Source organism: Microtus ochrogaster, unplaced genomic scaffold, assembly GCF_000317375.1.
Source record: "Microtus ochrogaster isolate Prairie Vole_2 unplaced genomic scaffold, MicOch1.0 UNK7, whole genome shotgun sequence".
Lineage (NCBI taxonomy): Eukaryota > Metazoa > Chordata > Mammalia > Rodentia > Cricetidae > Microtus > Microtus ochrogaster.
The window spans coordinates 4,689,375-4,702,021 of NW_004949105.1; the positions used below are offsets into that span (position 1 = coordinate 4,689,375).

Here is a 12,647-nt window from a genome sequence, read left to right on the forward strand (position 1 = left end):
GCTCTGGAGACTGGAGATTGCTCAGCGCAGAGTGTTCTCAGCACTCAGATCTAATGACTCACAACGGCCTGTAACTGCAACTCCTGGGACCCAGCACCCTTTCCTGGACCATACCAGCACCTGCACCCACGTGGGCTATATCCCCCCGACACACATAAATTTGAAAGAGAAAAAGTTTTCCAGCTGTTGGTCCATGGAATTTGAATGTGTTCTGAGGCGGTGGTCACTTGTATTTAGCTCCAGAGTAAGCTTTTATCCCCTTTAAGGGGATAAGTGTATGTTACGTTGACACTAGGGGGAGCCACAATCCAGTGTTCCTTCTTCAAAGAAGAGATGAAGACACGGATTCAAGGGACAGCACCTTAAGATAACATCTGTGACCCTAAGAGAGGCTGCATGGAAGCCAGCCCTGCCCTTCCTTGGTCTTACCCTCCAGCCTTCGACTGGGAGACATTTTTCCATTTGAAGTCATCCAGGCTGTGGTCCTGTATAGGCAGATGTTTATGTCAGTGTAATTTAAATCATCAAATTATCTTCCACCAAGTCCTCCTCCCGGTGGCGAGTCTGACCCATTGGCCTGGATGTAGATCCAATCACGCTGCCCCAGAACCCTTTATTCATTTTCTGGACTTTTCACCCTGCCGTCCTCATCTCTGAAGGAAAAGGAAGATGTCCAAAGGAGAGACCACACGGGCGTCAGGAGCACACGTGTGAGGCATGAAGTACAGGAAAGTGGCCAACACGAAATCACTCAAAAACAAAAAAACCTGGAGCCTGCAGAGACCTCTGGGGTGGCCCTCAGCATTCAGCTCTGACTTGTGATGTCACAGCAGCGCCATAGCAACGGGGATTGAGCATGCTCTGGGCCACTTTGCTGGAGGAGAGACAGGGAGAGAGGCTGGCAGAGATGCCTTCGGTCTGAGGCTGCGCTGGTGGCTTCCTCCTCCCCTCTGGGTCAGGATGGAAAAGGATCCTGCCACTCACAGGAGGCACAGGCCTGGCCCTGGGGCCCTGACCTCAGGAATAGCCCCTGGATACCTCAAAGTGGCCAGCGAGGGGTCTGAACTCCAGAGGAGCAGGAGTGTGGGTGGCTTGCACCAGAAGGGGGATCTACCAGTCTACATCAGGAAGCTACTACGCAAGGAGCTAGGTAGGGGGTGGCTCTCTCTTGGTGGGCTGGGAGGGCAGGCCGGACCTGGCCCTACTTCAAGAAATCAGTTTGTGTACAAATGAACACAGACAGTTTGCACACCAACGTGCAAGGCATATTCCTGTAAGGAGAAGTCACTGGCTTCTAACCACACAACTGCACCAAGCGATGGAAATCCTACCTTTCTCATGACTGCTCTTTGCTAAGTCCACTTCACAGGCAGGATCAGGACTAGAAGGTTCCCCTAATAGCATCTTCTAAATCATAGGTGCATGTATCCCCGTATGCTCAGGTGGGGCTGACAGAGATCTTTGTATGTGCGGGTACTTTGCCAGCATGTATGCCTGTGCACTGTGTACATGCAGTGCTGTGGAGAACAGAAGAGAGCTTTGGATCCCCTAGGATTGGAATTAGAGTTATGAGCCCCACGTGAGTGCTGGGAACCAAACCCTGGGCCTGTAGAAGAGCAGCCAGTGCCTTTAACAGCATTTCTCCAGCCCTGCCAGTCCATTTTTAAATTTTTCTGGAAGTGTTTAAGTCACCAGGAACCCTTCTAGAGAGCTCTCCTCCTCTCATCATTCTGACCCGTTGGTTTGAGCTATCGTGCAAAGCTGTGTCACACACACACACACACACACACACACACACACACACACGAAGAGAGCTTTTGGCCTCAGTCTCCTGCTTCTCTCTGTTGGGCAGGCAGCTTCTAACCACAGATGCCCACAAGTCTGAGTCCCCCACTGCAGACAACAGAGGGATAGGCATGAGGTCTCCTGAGAGAGGGGTAACGTGGCACAGGCCAAGGCCAGATGTGCTGAGCACAGGAGGGGACAGGTTCCCTTATAGGAAGGGGGCAGCTTAGACGCACCTAGCATCTCTATGAAGGGCAGCGCTGGGATGGAGGACTGGAGTGGATGGAAAGAGAAGAGGACCGGCTGGTGAGGAAGTGTCTCCTGCACTGGCATCAACTAGCCTGGACACTAAACCCAAGGAAAGGGCTTGCCAGTTCTGTTAGGGCACCATCCAGAACAGGGCAGCCCTCAGCCCAGTCTCTGGGCTTGGTTTTTACCAGAACTCTTCTTTAACGTTTTGGGGCTTCTGTCTGAATCCCAAAGCCACTGTGGGGTTCAGATTGTACCAGCCATCCATGCTGAGGTCTGGCCCCGACAGCAACACTGGGGGAATTGAACAGAATGGGGCCTCAATGAGTCATCTGTTCATGGCTCTTCATATTAGATGAGCTGCCAGATCCCTGGAAGCTGAGGGGAGGAAGCTCCATGCAGAAGAAGTATGCATGTGTGGGGGAAGCTCACAGACCAAGTAGTGCTCCCAGGATCCCTTGGCACACTTCCCTGCAGTCATTGCCCTGAAGCTGGGAATTCATGTTTCATGGCTACTTGTTAGGGTCTCCTCAATCTTGAACACATTCAAGGTACCTCCTGCCCCATGGGATAGAGGATAGTTAAGATCACCCCAGTGATGGCCCTCAGAGTTAGGAGGCCTCAGTGGCCAGGATGTTTCCTGACAAGCCATTCTGTCTAGAGCAAGTCGCCATCTTGTGAGGGTCTCTTTTCCTTGACTCCTTCCATTCCCGTAATCAGTGTTGAGATAAGGAAGATTTGGGGACCCGTGAGTGTATTGCAGGAAGCCATGAATGCCAAGTCTGGGTCACAGAAGAACAGAGTAAGGATTGGGCTTTCACAACTACGCATGAAGCAGGCTCAAAGCTCCAGCCCAGGCATGGAAGGTGCTGGACTAGGGAAAAAATGCAAGTGCACTGTGAGGATGGTCAAAGAAGCAGATGTGGAAAGAATTCTCTTTAGCCATGACTGTTCACGCTCAAGCTGGCCTGGAGCCTGCCCTGAGGAGTGCTAGGCAGGACAGTGAACCAGTGGGTTGGTGAACTGTGGGAAGGCCTGGGTGTGGGAGCCATCATACCGTGGGATGCTAACCAACTTCCCTTGCTCCTCAGACTCTGAGGACCAAGGTAAAGATCCAAGAAGTGACACGGATGATACCTCCTGGTAAGTGGAAGGCACTCTCTTCTGAAATGGGAGGGTTGGGGCAGTGGGGAGCAGGGATGGAGCCCTTCCTATGGGTCGGGACTTATCTAAGGGACCCATAAAACCAGAACCCACCATCGTGTGTCTCAGAAGTGCGGGCAGCCCTGCTCACTTCCTAGGCAGCCCTTCTGCCTGGTCCTGTTCTGGCATCCAGCCAACTTGGGGGAAGTGTCTCAAGAAGTATCTCCATGTGCCTCTTCCAGAAAGGAAACTCCACCCTGTCTCATGTCAGTTGGGTCCATTAAGGTGTCCTTGCTGAATGGGGAGGCTGTATAACCAGACTCCCAATGGTCAGATAGAACAGCTGTCTGGTCACCTAACACGCAGCCATCCCTCTGCACTGCCTACCATCCTGCCTTCCATGGGGCTTCAAAGTCATTGAACCCAAGGGCTTTTCTCAGATCCCAAAGTCTATTTGCCATGGACCAGGCACAGGTCAGGCTGCCTGTTTACAGAGGGCTTCCCATGAGCAAGCACCGGTGGAAGGTGCTAGACCAGAAAACAGTGAGGGGGATGTTGGCGACTAAAGTTGCTGAAGGCTCCATTGGTTGGCAGAATTAGGTACCATCATGCCTCATAAGCCTGTAGGGAGTGGAGCTGGTGTCTCCAGACAAAATGAGTTGTCTCCCAAAGGGCACACAGGCTTACCTCACTCCAAGCATTAGGGAAGCAGCCAGAGAGACAGCAACTGATTCCTGTCATAACACTTATTCCAAACGGCTTTTTTTGATGCCTAACCTACCGACTTATCTCCAGTCAGGTGAGCCTAGAGGAAGACAGGAATAAAAGGAACCAGGATGAGCCCAGAACACTGGACCAAAAGTGTGGGAAGTCGGAGCCGGAGAAGAGCAACTCAGAGGCCAGCACATCAGAAAAGGACGGTGCCCGCAAAGGAAGACGCACCTCAGTGGCCGAGGTCAGGCTGGCCTCTGGCCGCTCTGTGCACTCTGGCCTCCTGCACGGCCTCCCCTGTACTCACCTGTTGGTGTCTTCTTTGACTTGTAGGAGCAGGAGCCAGAGTCCATGAAGCTGAATAACCTTCTAGAAAAGCAGGCAAGCACTTCTTACTCTAGCCACAGGCGTTAAGATGAGCAAATCTGTCCATATGCAACTCCTGGTGGGCTCTGCACACCATAGACTTGGAATCCTTAAAACCATCTGAACAGGTGCTCTTCTATCTGACTGGGCTAGAAATTGGTTCAGGGAGCAAGCTCTGGGCCTCTTTGCCTGAACCTACAGCATCCTGCCCTAGCTTGCCAAACAATGAAATCACTAAAGGTGTGGATCTTGAGATTTCCCCTTCCAATTGAACTTCACCCAGAATAATAATACCCCACCCAGAGCATCTCACCCAGGGGTGCTGACCAAAGACACCCCTGACCTTGGTCTCTGAGATACATCTTATACATCTTCTGTGCAAGTACCATACTTAATTATGAATTTCATGGTGGCCTTCATGAAGGAAGGTAGCTTTATCCTCCTTCCCAGACCATGTTATAGAGAACAGGGACAGTGGGACACCTTTTTCACCAGGACTTCACAGCAGATAGTCCTTGACAAGTTTCTGGGCCAGCCGAAGTGTCAAACAGAGGCTGAGTTGGCATATTGTGAGCTAGCCCACCTTAGAGAGTAGATCTTGTCTCGGTGAAGCATGACTCTAGGTAAGTGTACGGAGGTGAGCCATGTGTTCCTGTAGATCAGGGCTGGGGAGGGATCCCCCAGGACTCCACAGTGGCCTTGTCACTTGAAGGATGTAGACACTCTCAGAATCTCAAGAACCTGTTTCCACTGAGTAGAAACGGGTGAGAAGGTCATGCTGCTCCTCATCTGCCCAGAGCTTGCCTTCTGGCCCCTGCTCTCTGTGCTGCCGTGGTCCTCCAAGCTTCACAGGGGCCTCTGTCATCACCAGCGTCTGGTGGGGCCATCCAGACCACAGGTCTACAAGGCAGAACTCTGCAGCTCCTTCCAAGATCTCTCCTAAATTATTGTTTCCTCCGTAGAAACCATCTGTGTTTGTGGAGATTGACCTTGGAGACCATACTGAGGAGGAGGTACAGTAAAACCCTCCAGACCAGAAACCCAAACTCCCCACTAGGAGAGCACCCATACCATTGGGGGCAGGGGAGGAAGCGTAACAGGCACATGAAGGGTGAGGCCGAGACCCAAGGCCAGAAGTTCTAGGGAATATCCTTGGTGCTACTGATGAGGACTGACTGGGAGTAGAAGAAAAACACCTGTGTCCCCCCCTCCCTCCCTCCTTGGGTCCTTGGGTACCGAGAGCTTCTAAGGGAATCTCAGAGAGGCAGAGAGAACAAGAGATACATGGCTTTATCAGTAACTGCTCAAAGTGCTCATCAACCTCTTGTGCTTGAGTTGTTCCACCATGGGAAAAGCGTATACCCACATCTCCAGGCTGTGGCCTTGGTATGAGGTATTGCCAATATCACCACCATTATCACCACACTGTTATCATCACCATTGCCAACAGTACCACCACTATCGTCACCACGGGTATCACTGCAATCACAACCATCAACATTATCACTATTCCAACAACCATTGCTGTTACTACCGCTATCACCATCGTATTTTCACCCTTGACATCCTTGTCACCATCACCACCGCTGTTGACCGCACTGACATGGTCATCATCACTATCACCACCATCATCAGCGCTAGTATCACGACCATCATTATCAATATCCCCATCACATAGTCACCGTCATGGTTATAATTGACATCATTATTACATCACCATCATCATTATCCGTAAAATGATGAGATTTTCTCAGTGGCTCATCAACATAGTTATTTGGAGTCTCCCTCCAGTTCCCTGCTGTAATTAGCAGATGTCTTTTTGGGTGACTTCTGAAGTTCTCAGTTGACAAATTTAAGGAGTACCTGAAGGTTGGCTACTTTCCAGATTACACCTATCTATACCTTTAGCTTCTGAATCACACTGTGTCCCTATGAAGCCGCTCATGGGGCCCTGAGTTCTAAGGACTCCAGAAAGGTCATCCAGTAGCCAAAGTAGGCCAAGGGGCCAGTTCTCTCCACCTGTAGCCCAGGAGTCAGGGAGGCTCACACAAGGAGCCAGAGTCCTCTGTTGGGCACCCCCACTCAACAGAGAACTGTTTGGAAGGAGGACATACAGAACCATAGTGGACTGGCTTTCTCTGTCCCTATCTGTTTCTTGGGAGGGTCCCATAGGTTGTTCTGCCTCCTCCCACAGATAATCACCTGTGCCTTGAGGGAAGAGAAGAGGCCCCCGATGGACACAGGGGACTTGTCAGAGGATGAGTGAGTATTGCTTCAGGGATAACTTAGATGGGGCTGCTTATCAGGGTGACATTCCTACCACAGACTCCGATGGTGACAGCTCTGTGCCTTCTGCCTTCCCTCCATCCCCTAAGCCATGCATAAGTCAGTTGATTATGGGGACCCGAGGGGCTAAGGAACAAGTGGCAATATGGTAAACTTTCTCAGAGCTTGGGAACAAATTTACCAGGAGCCATATCTCACTCCACCACCAAACCACATCTCCTCATCTTATCAGCAAAATGACCAAAGCAGAAGGTAAAGGTGTAGCATTTAACTGTAGAGAGTTAGCAAGGCCCTGGATGCCATCAGGGAGAGATAGCCTCTCATAGCTGGGTTTAGGAGTACAGGGTTTTGCACACTGGTCCTGAAACTTATGCCCCTGGATAGACCGGCAAAGCTTCACAGCTTCCTGAGGTCCAGAGGCATCAGCCACGAAGAAGGGCATTGGGATCCAGGCAAGCACTTGCCTCTGGCCCATGGATCTAATTTTACTTCATTTCTGACAATACAGAGAAACGGAGGGAACACAATAGTTACTCAAATTCCCACCCCCTCAGAATTAATGTCTTTGTTAGGGTCTTGTCTTATTTACTTGGGTTTTCAAGGTAAAATTTCTCTATTAGATTTGTTAAACTGGCTTGTGGTCATAAAGGAATTCACATCATGAGGAACAGAATAACATAGAAGAGGGGAGTTTTAGAATCACCCCTAATCCTACTGGGCTGCATAATCTTTAATGTCACACTCGGGCAGAAGCTGGGTTCATGTGGGGTAATGGTTGCCTCTGGGCCATAAGTCACCCATAGGCTCTGCTCCTTGGTCACACTCCACTTAGCCCTCTATCTGGAGGGCAGTTGGGGAAATATGGTCATGGTGATTGCCACCTTTGCTTCAAGCTTCTGGCCTGGGAAAGGAATCAGTGACGTCTGGTCATCCTCACTGGGAAGTCTCCCTGACTGACCTCCACATGACCAGGCCACGACAGGTGATCATATCAAATGTTACCAAGATATCAGGATGCCCATGTCACACTCCCCGTGTATAGTCCATGTATGTCACACTCCCCAGCCCGGACTTGACAGAGGCAAGTCTTCTCCAAGGGATTTTCCCCTCACTCTTTCTTGGATGGATTTAACCACAGACAAAGGGTTGACTTTACAATTTGGCTTGAGAGACAGTTAAGTCCATTGTCTGGGTCTGGTTTGCAATCTCTAATGCTCACTATCCTAGGTAGGGTAGGTGTCAAAGTAACCCTGAGTGCTGGCAGTCACTTGTTAGGGATGAGGGTTCTGTACATAACCTGGTCAGGACAGGAGCCGTGACACCCATCTGCACCTCTCACCTCTTTAATTTCCAATTTTATTCCCAGGATCCCTCAGTAAGATGGGCCAACTATGCACCAACAACGTTTTGCTGCCCAGTTGTGCAGCTTTGATTATGAGCTGGGTGATTACCTTCACCATAATAGTGGGAACTGCCGCCACCTATGACATACATAATGGGAACCACCGTCTCCTATGGCAGGAACATACATGAAGGTTACCTCTCTCCACCTCCACCTTGCTACCTGGAGGATGTCTTTTAAGAGTCCCTCTAGACAGAGAATAAGAGACCTGGGTTCCCGAAGGACAGAAATGAATGGCGAGCTTTGGAATTGAGATGTAGCTTGCTGGGGGAGTGCCCTGCTGCCGTGGGCCTTGCAGAGTGGGAGCTGCGGGGGTTTGAGAGTGTGGGGTGGGGGCTGCCGTCTAGGAGGTTGGTGTGTGACAGGGCAGAGAGGGTCTTCTTACTCCCTCATGTTCTTGGCATCCAGGACAAGGACCAGCTGGGTGTGCTGCATCCCATATTCCACAAAGAAGAAAGCAAGGGACACTATCAACACTCTGGAAAAGGTAGTCAAGACCTGGAGGGCAGGGAAGGGTCTGAGCAGCTAGGAGCCCAGGGGTGGTGTGCTCACTCCAGGGCCCCTCTGACCAATTCCCTGGGGTTCCATTTCCATCTTGCAAGGTTAGCCACAGCTGAGAGAAAGAACAGTGGTGCATAGACTCCCTAGTCTGCTAAGACCCCTCCAGTCCGCTTAAACCTCTGAATGCTTGGGGAAGGGGCATGCACACCACCCGGTGTACGCCCTGGCCACCAGAGACAAGAGGATGTTTGTGGATCATGTTCTTCTTCCATGGGATGTGGACAGAGGCAGGAAAGTGGCTATGTCTTCCATAGGCACCTCCCAGTAATGGCGGACAATGCTGGCATGCCCTAGTCCTAGGGTCGTCCTCTACCCTGCAGGTCCTGGAAACATATAGAGGCTCCTGTGGGCCCAAACTCATGATGGAACATGGTGCTCAGGGGAAGGCATGGTGGGTGCCAAGGTCCCTGTAGGATAAGGTCAGGGATGCCCAGGAGCCTGGGTCTCCTCTTTACTTGTTGCTGGACACAGGCCCTGGTAAACTGGAGAAACAAGAACCCCAGTATTGCCGGGCGGTGGTGGCGCACGCCTTTAATCCCAGCACTCGGGAGGCAGAGGTAGGCGGATCTCTGGGAGTTCGAGGCCAGCCTGGTCTACAAGAGCTAGTTCCAGGACAGGCACCAAAGCTACAGAGAAACCCTGTCTCGAAAAAACAAAACAAAACAAAACAAAGCAAACCCACACAGAGAACTCCTATCTTTAGGTCTGACCATGGCCATGTGCTTCCAGTGCTTCTAAACCAGGAGAGAGATGGTCCTTCACCAGGTGTAGGAACTCAATATTCTCACCTATCCAGTATCCCGAGCTTTGTTTTCCCCACAGATACATGTTAAATGTGGAAGGATAGCAGAGAAGCTATCTAATGCTCGAGGAACAAACCCCCAGCCCAGGCAAGTTGAGTCAGGGGCCGTCACAGCCCCCGTCAGGCCAGCTGTCTTCCCAACCTGATGCTAGAGCCAGATTCTTTCTCAGTGGCTACCACAGTCGTAGTCCCAAGTGATAGATGCCAGGATGCCAAGGCCTCTGGACCATCTAGACATTTTGACCTGAAGACAAGGAGTCTGAACTCCTCGGGGAGAATGCTCAGAGCTGATACCCAGGTTCCAGACAGGAACCCAGGACAGCCATGTGAGAACAGAAGGAAGATAATATACAGACACTTTCCACCTTGTTCAACCAGTTGAAGGAGAGCAAACTGGTACAACAGCTGCCACTCCTGTGCCCCTCCCTCATCCCAAGAGCGGGCCCAGCTGCCCTCTCACCAGACGTGTGTCACCAGAGTCCCCCACATACCTGCTCGACATTCACACAGGTATGTTTATATGTACATGGGACACTCATGCACACACTCATTCATGAGTGTGCAGGGCCATGCTCCTCAGCTCCTCATTTACATACCACACGTGTTCACAATCAGACAGTCGCACGTATACTGCACAGTGCACACGTATTCACATTTGCATTTACACACCTCATACACACGCTCCCTTCCACAGTACAAATGCACAAGGTCACGTGTAGGCATGCTCCATGACCATGCTTCTGTACACATAGGCATGATGTGACATATGTGATGAGACACCTGGAAGTCGAAGGTCAGGGGGCACAGGCCACAGATATGTAATTTGTCTGTGTCTCCACTGTTTCCTTTGGGTACACATGGAGTACAGATAAGAATTGGGGTCCTTTAGCTGTAGAAGGTTAGTGTAACCTCTCAGAGCAAGGCTTAGGAATTGACTTTCCAGGGAGGCCATTGTTGTGTAGAGAAGGGAGGAAGGACCACCCATCGGTTTCCACACAGGCCCCTAGCTGGAAGGGCAAGCCTTTCCGGTATCATTACTCATTGAGAACAAATGGGCCACTTTGAGCCTTGTATCTGAGTATTCCTACATGCCTGAGACCCGAGTCTCCCTTCCCTGCCTCTGTACCAGTCTGTCTTTGGACTCTGAGTCGTATGGCTTCTTAGCATCACTTGTCCCTTCAGAGAAGAGGTCCTGATGAGAAAGGGGTGGTCACCTGTGTGCTGAGGGCTCAGCGTGGGGGCAGGAGGTCAGTTCTGCTTGGGCAGCAGCCAGTTTCACTGGGAAGATGAAACAGGCCTGGTGCTTGAGGACTAAGAGGTGCCTGCATTCTGTCCCCGTGTCCATGGTTGGCAAAGACACTGAACCACTCATCCACAGGGTCTTTCTTGTTGCTGCTTCAGGTGGCCAGCGACTGTTGAAGGGCACCTACCGTTACGGTCCAGCACAGCCACTAGCTCCTCAGATCCAAGTGATGCTGAAATTCAGGGAAAGTTGGCAGCCTAGCTTCTAGGGTTCCACCTCCCACTGCCTGGAAGTTACCAGCCCCCCCCCCGCCCTCCTCCCCAGTGACTCAGACCCCCAAGGATCCCATCCTCTTTGGGCCTCATCTTCCCAGCCAGGCACTGACAACGCCTTGGCTTTATTAGAACCACCAGTCACCTCAGGACAGGACCCCTCTGACTCAGCCACTAGTAGAGCTCTCTGGGGACTAAGGGAAGACAGCCCAGGCCTGGAACAGCTTCATGATCCTCCCTCCATGGGCAGGGCCAGAGTGACAGCAGCCAACGGAGACCCAAAGCAGGGACCCTCCTTCAACCCAACACCAATCACAGGTAAGGTGGAAAGTGAGTAAACTCGTTACCTTCTGGCAGAGGTCCCCCGCAGAGGGAGGGCACGTGAGGCTTACTCAGGTCAGGGGCAGACTGTGGTGCACGCTGAGGTCATGCTGCACCTGAGGTTTCCTCTCTACAGTATATAACAGGCATGTCACTGGTGACCGTTTTCAGGTGCTACTCAGTACCGAGACAAGGCATCATATGGACCAAGTCCATCCATGCCCCTAGGGGTCCTGCCTGTAGCTGGGCAGAACAGTATCTCTTGATACTTCTAATTTGAGCCACAAAAGGGTCTTTTGGTAAATATTAGTCTAGTTATTAAAGCCATGTGGACAGGAGACACATGGAGTTGAGGGGCAGGTAGAGCACCAGTGTTGGGGGCCCTGTCCGCTGTGTGGACTTGTGATTGCAGCTGCTCTGCGCAGGGCGTGTTGCTGCGGCAACCAGCCAACCTCCCCTCAGCTCCCCCTCTGTCCTCCACCCACACCGCTGGGGCCTCTCTAGGCTTATTTGTGCCAACACCGGGACCAGGATTTTAGCCTGTCTGATGGCGCCCCCTGGTGACTCGAGTTTTCCACCCGTCTTGGCTTGCAGTCCTAGGAACCAACTATTCAACGGGCTGGCCACCTCATCGCTCACCCAGAACTTAAGTTCCAGCTAATTGCTCACTAAAGGAAACATCACAATGTGAAGGCTTCGCTGGAGTTACAATGGCGTACACAGGCTGCAGCTGGAGAGGAGAGGGGCCAAGGTTACCTCTGATCTGACCCTCCCTGCATCCCCAGGCCCTGGGCCACAGCCTTCCTTAGTCCCTTTACCTGGAAGCCTGGTTCTCTAAGGTGCTTGGGGATGTGAACTCCCCAGTCACCTTCTCATGTGTCTCCCCCTCCCTGACACAAAACAAAGCAGAAACAATTCCTCAAACTTGTGCATTTGAGGCCCTGAGTACCTGGTCTCACCAAGGACATGGTAATCTTTGATGACAGGGGTGTGTGTGTGTGTGTGTGTGTGTGTGTGTGTGTGTGTGTGTGGCAGAGGCCTGATCCCATAGTGTGCTTCTGGTCACTAGGAGGCATGCGGACAGGGTAGGGCGTCTTCAGCCTCCTTCCCAGAGCAGGATCCTATTGGAGTCATAATTGAGAGCAGCCCCAGTATATGTGTAGAACGTAGAGCCCAAGCTGGGATGGGAGGATCAGAGGAAGTAGTGATTCAGCGATGTCTATGAGGTCCGAAGGGAATCCAGACTCATATCTGAAAGAGTCCTCGGGATGCTGAGGCACGTTGTCCTTTGCGGTAAGAAGTTAGTTAGAAGTGTTATTGGCTCATGTGCAGACAGGGACCACAGCACAGTTGAGTGCCCTGAAAGGAGTTCGGGCCCAAATGTCACACAGGAAGGCATGCTAGAGTCGCTAATAGACAACCAAACCCGTGAGACAGAGTTCCCCTTACAGGTACCAGTGGCATGGGGAGGCTCTGTGTAGTCAGGCTGCCTCTTATTCCCCACTG

The 12,647-nt window shown here is 51.6% G+C and overlaps 1 protein-coding gene across 2 annotated transcripts; it reads left to right on the plus strand.

Moving 5' to 3' along the window:
• Positions 1-960: 960 nt before the first annotated feature.
• On the plus strand, positions 961-12,065 carry CUNH13orf46 (chromosome unknown C13orf46 homolog). Of its 2 annotated transcripts, XM_013353426.1 has the most exons (9): positions 961-1,150; positions 3,126-3,177; positions 3,973-4,132; positions 4,222-4,269; positions 5,217-5,267; positions 6,449-6,516; positions 8,351-8,429; positions 11,071-11,138; positions 11,736-12,065. In XM_013353426.1, exons 1-9 carry the CDS (start codon positions 961-963, stop codon positions 11,800-11,802), a joined length of 783 nt encoding a protein of 260 aa, XP_013208880.1. In that variant the 3' UTR covers positions 11,803-12,065. The 2 variants fall into 2 exon arrangements, with proteins under 2 accessions (XP_013208880.1, XP_005366310.1); XM_005366253.2 differs by lacking the exon at positions 11,736-12,065 and having other exon boundaries at positions 10,953-11,132.
• The last annotated feature ends 582 nt before the right edge of the window (positions 12,066-12,647 follow it).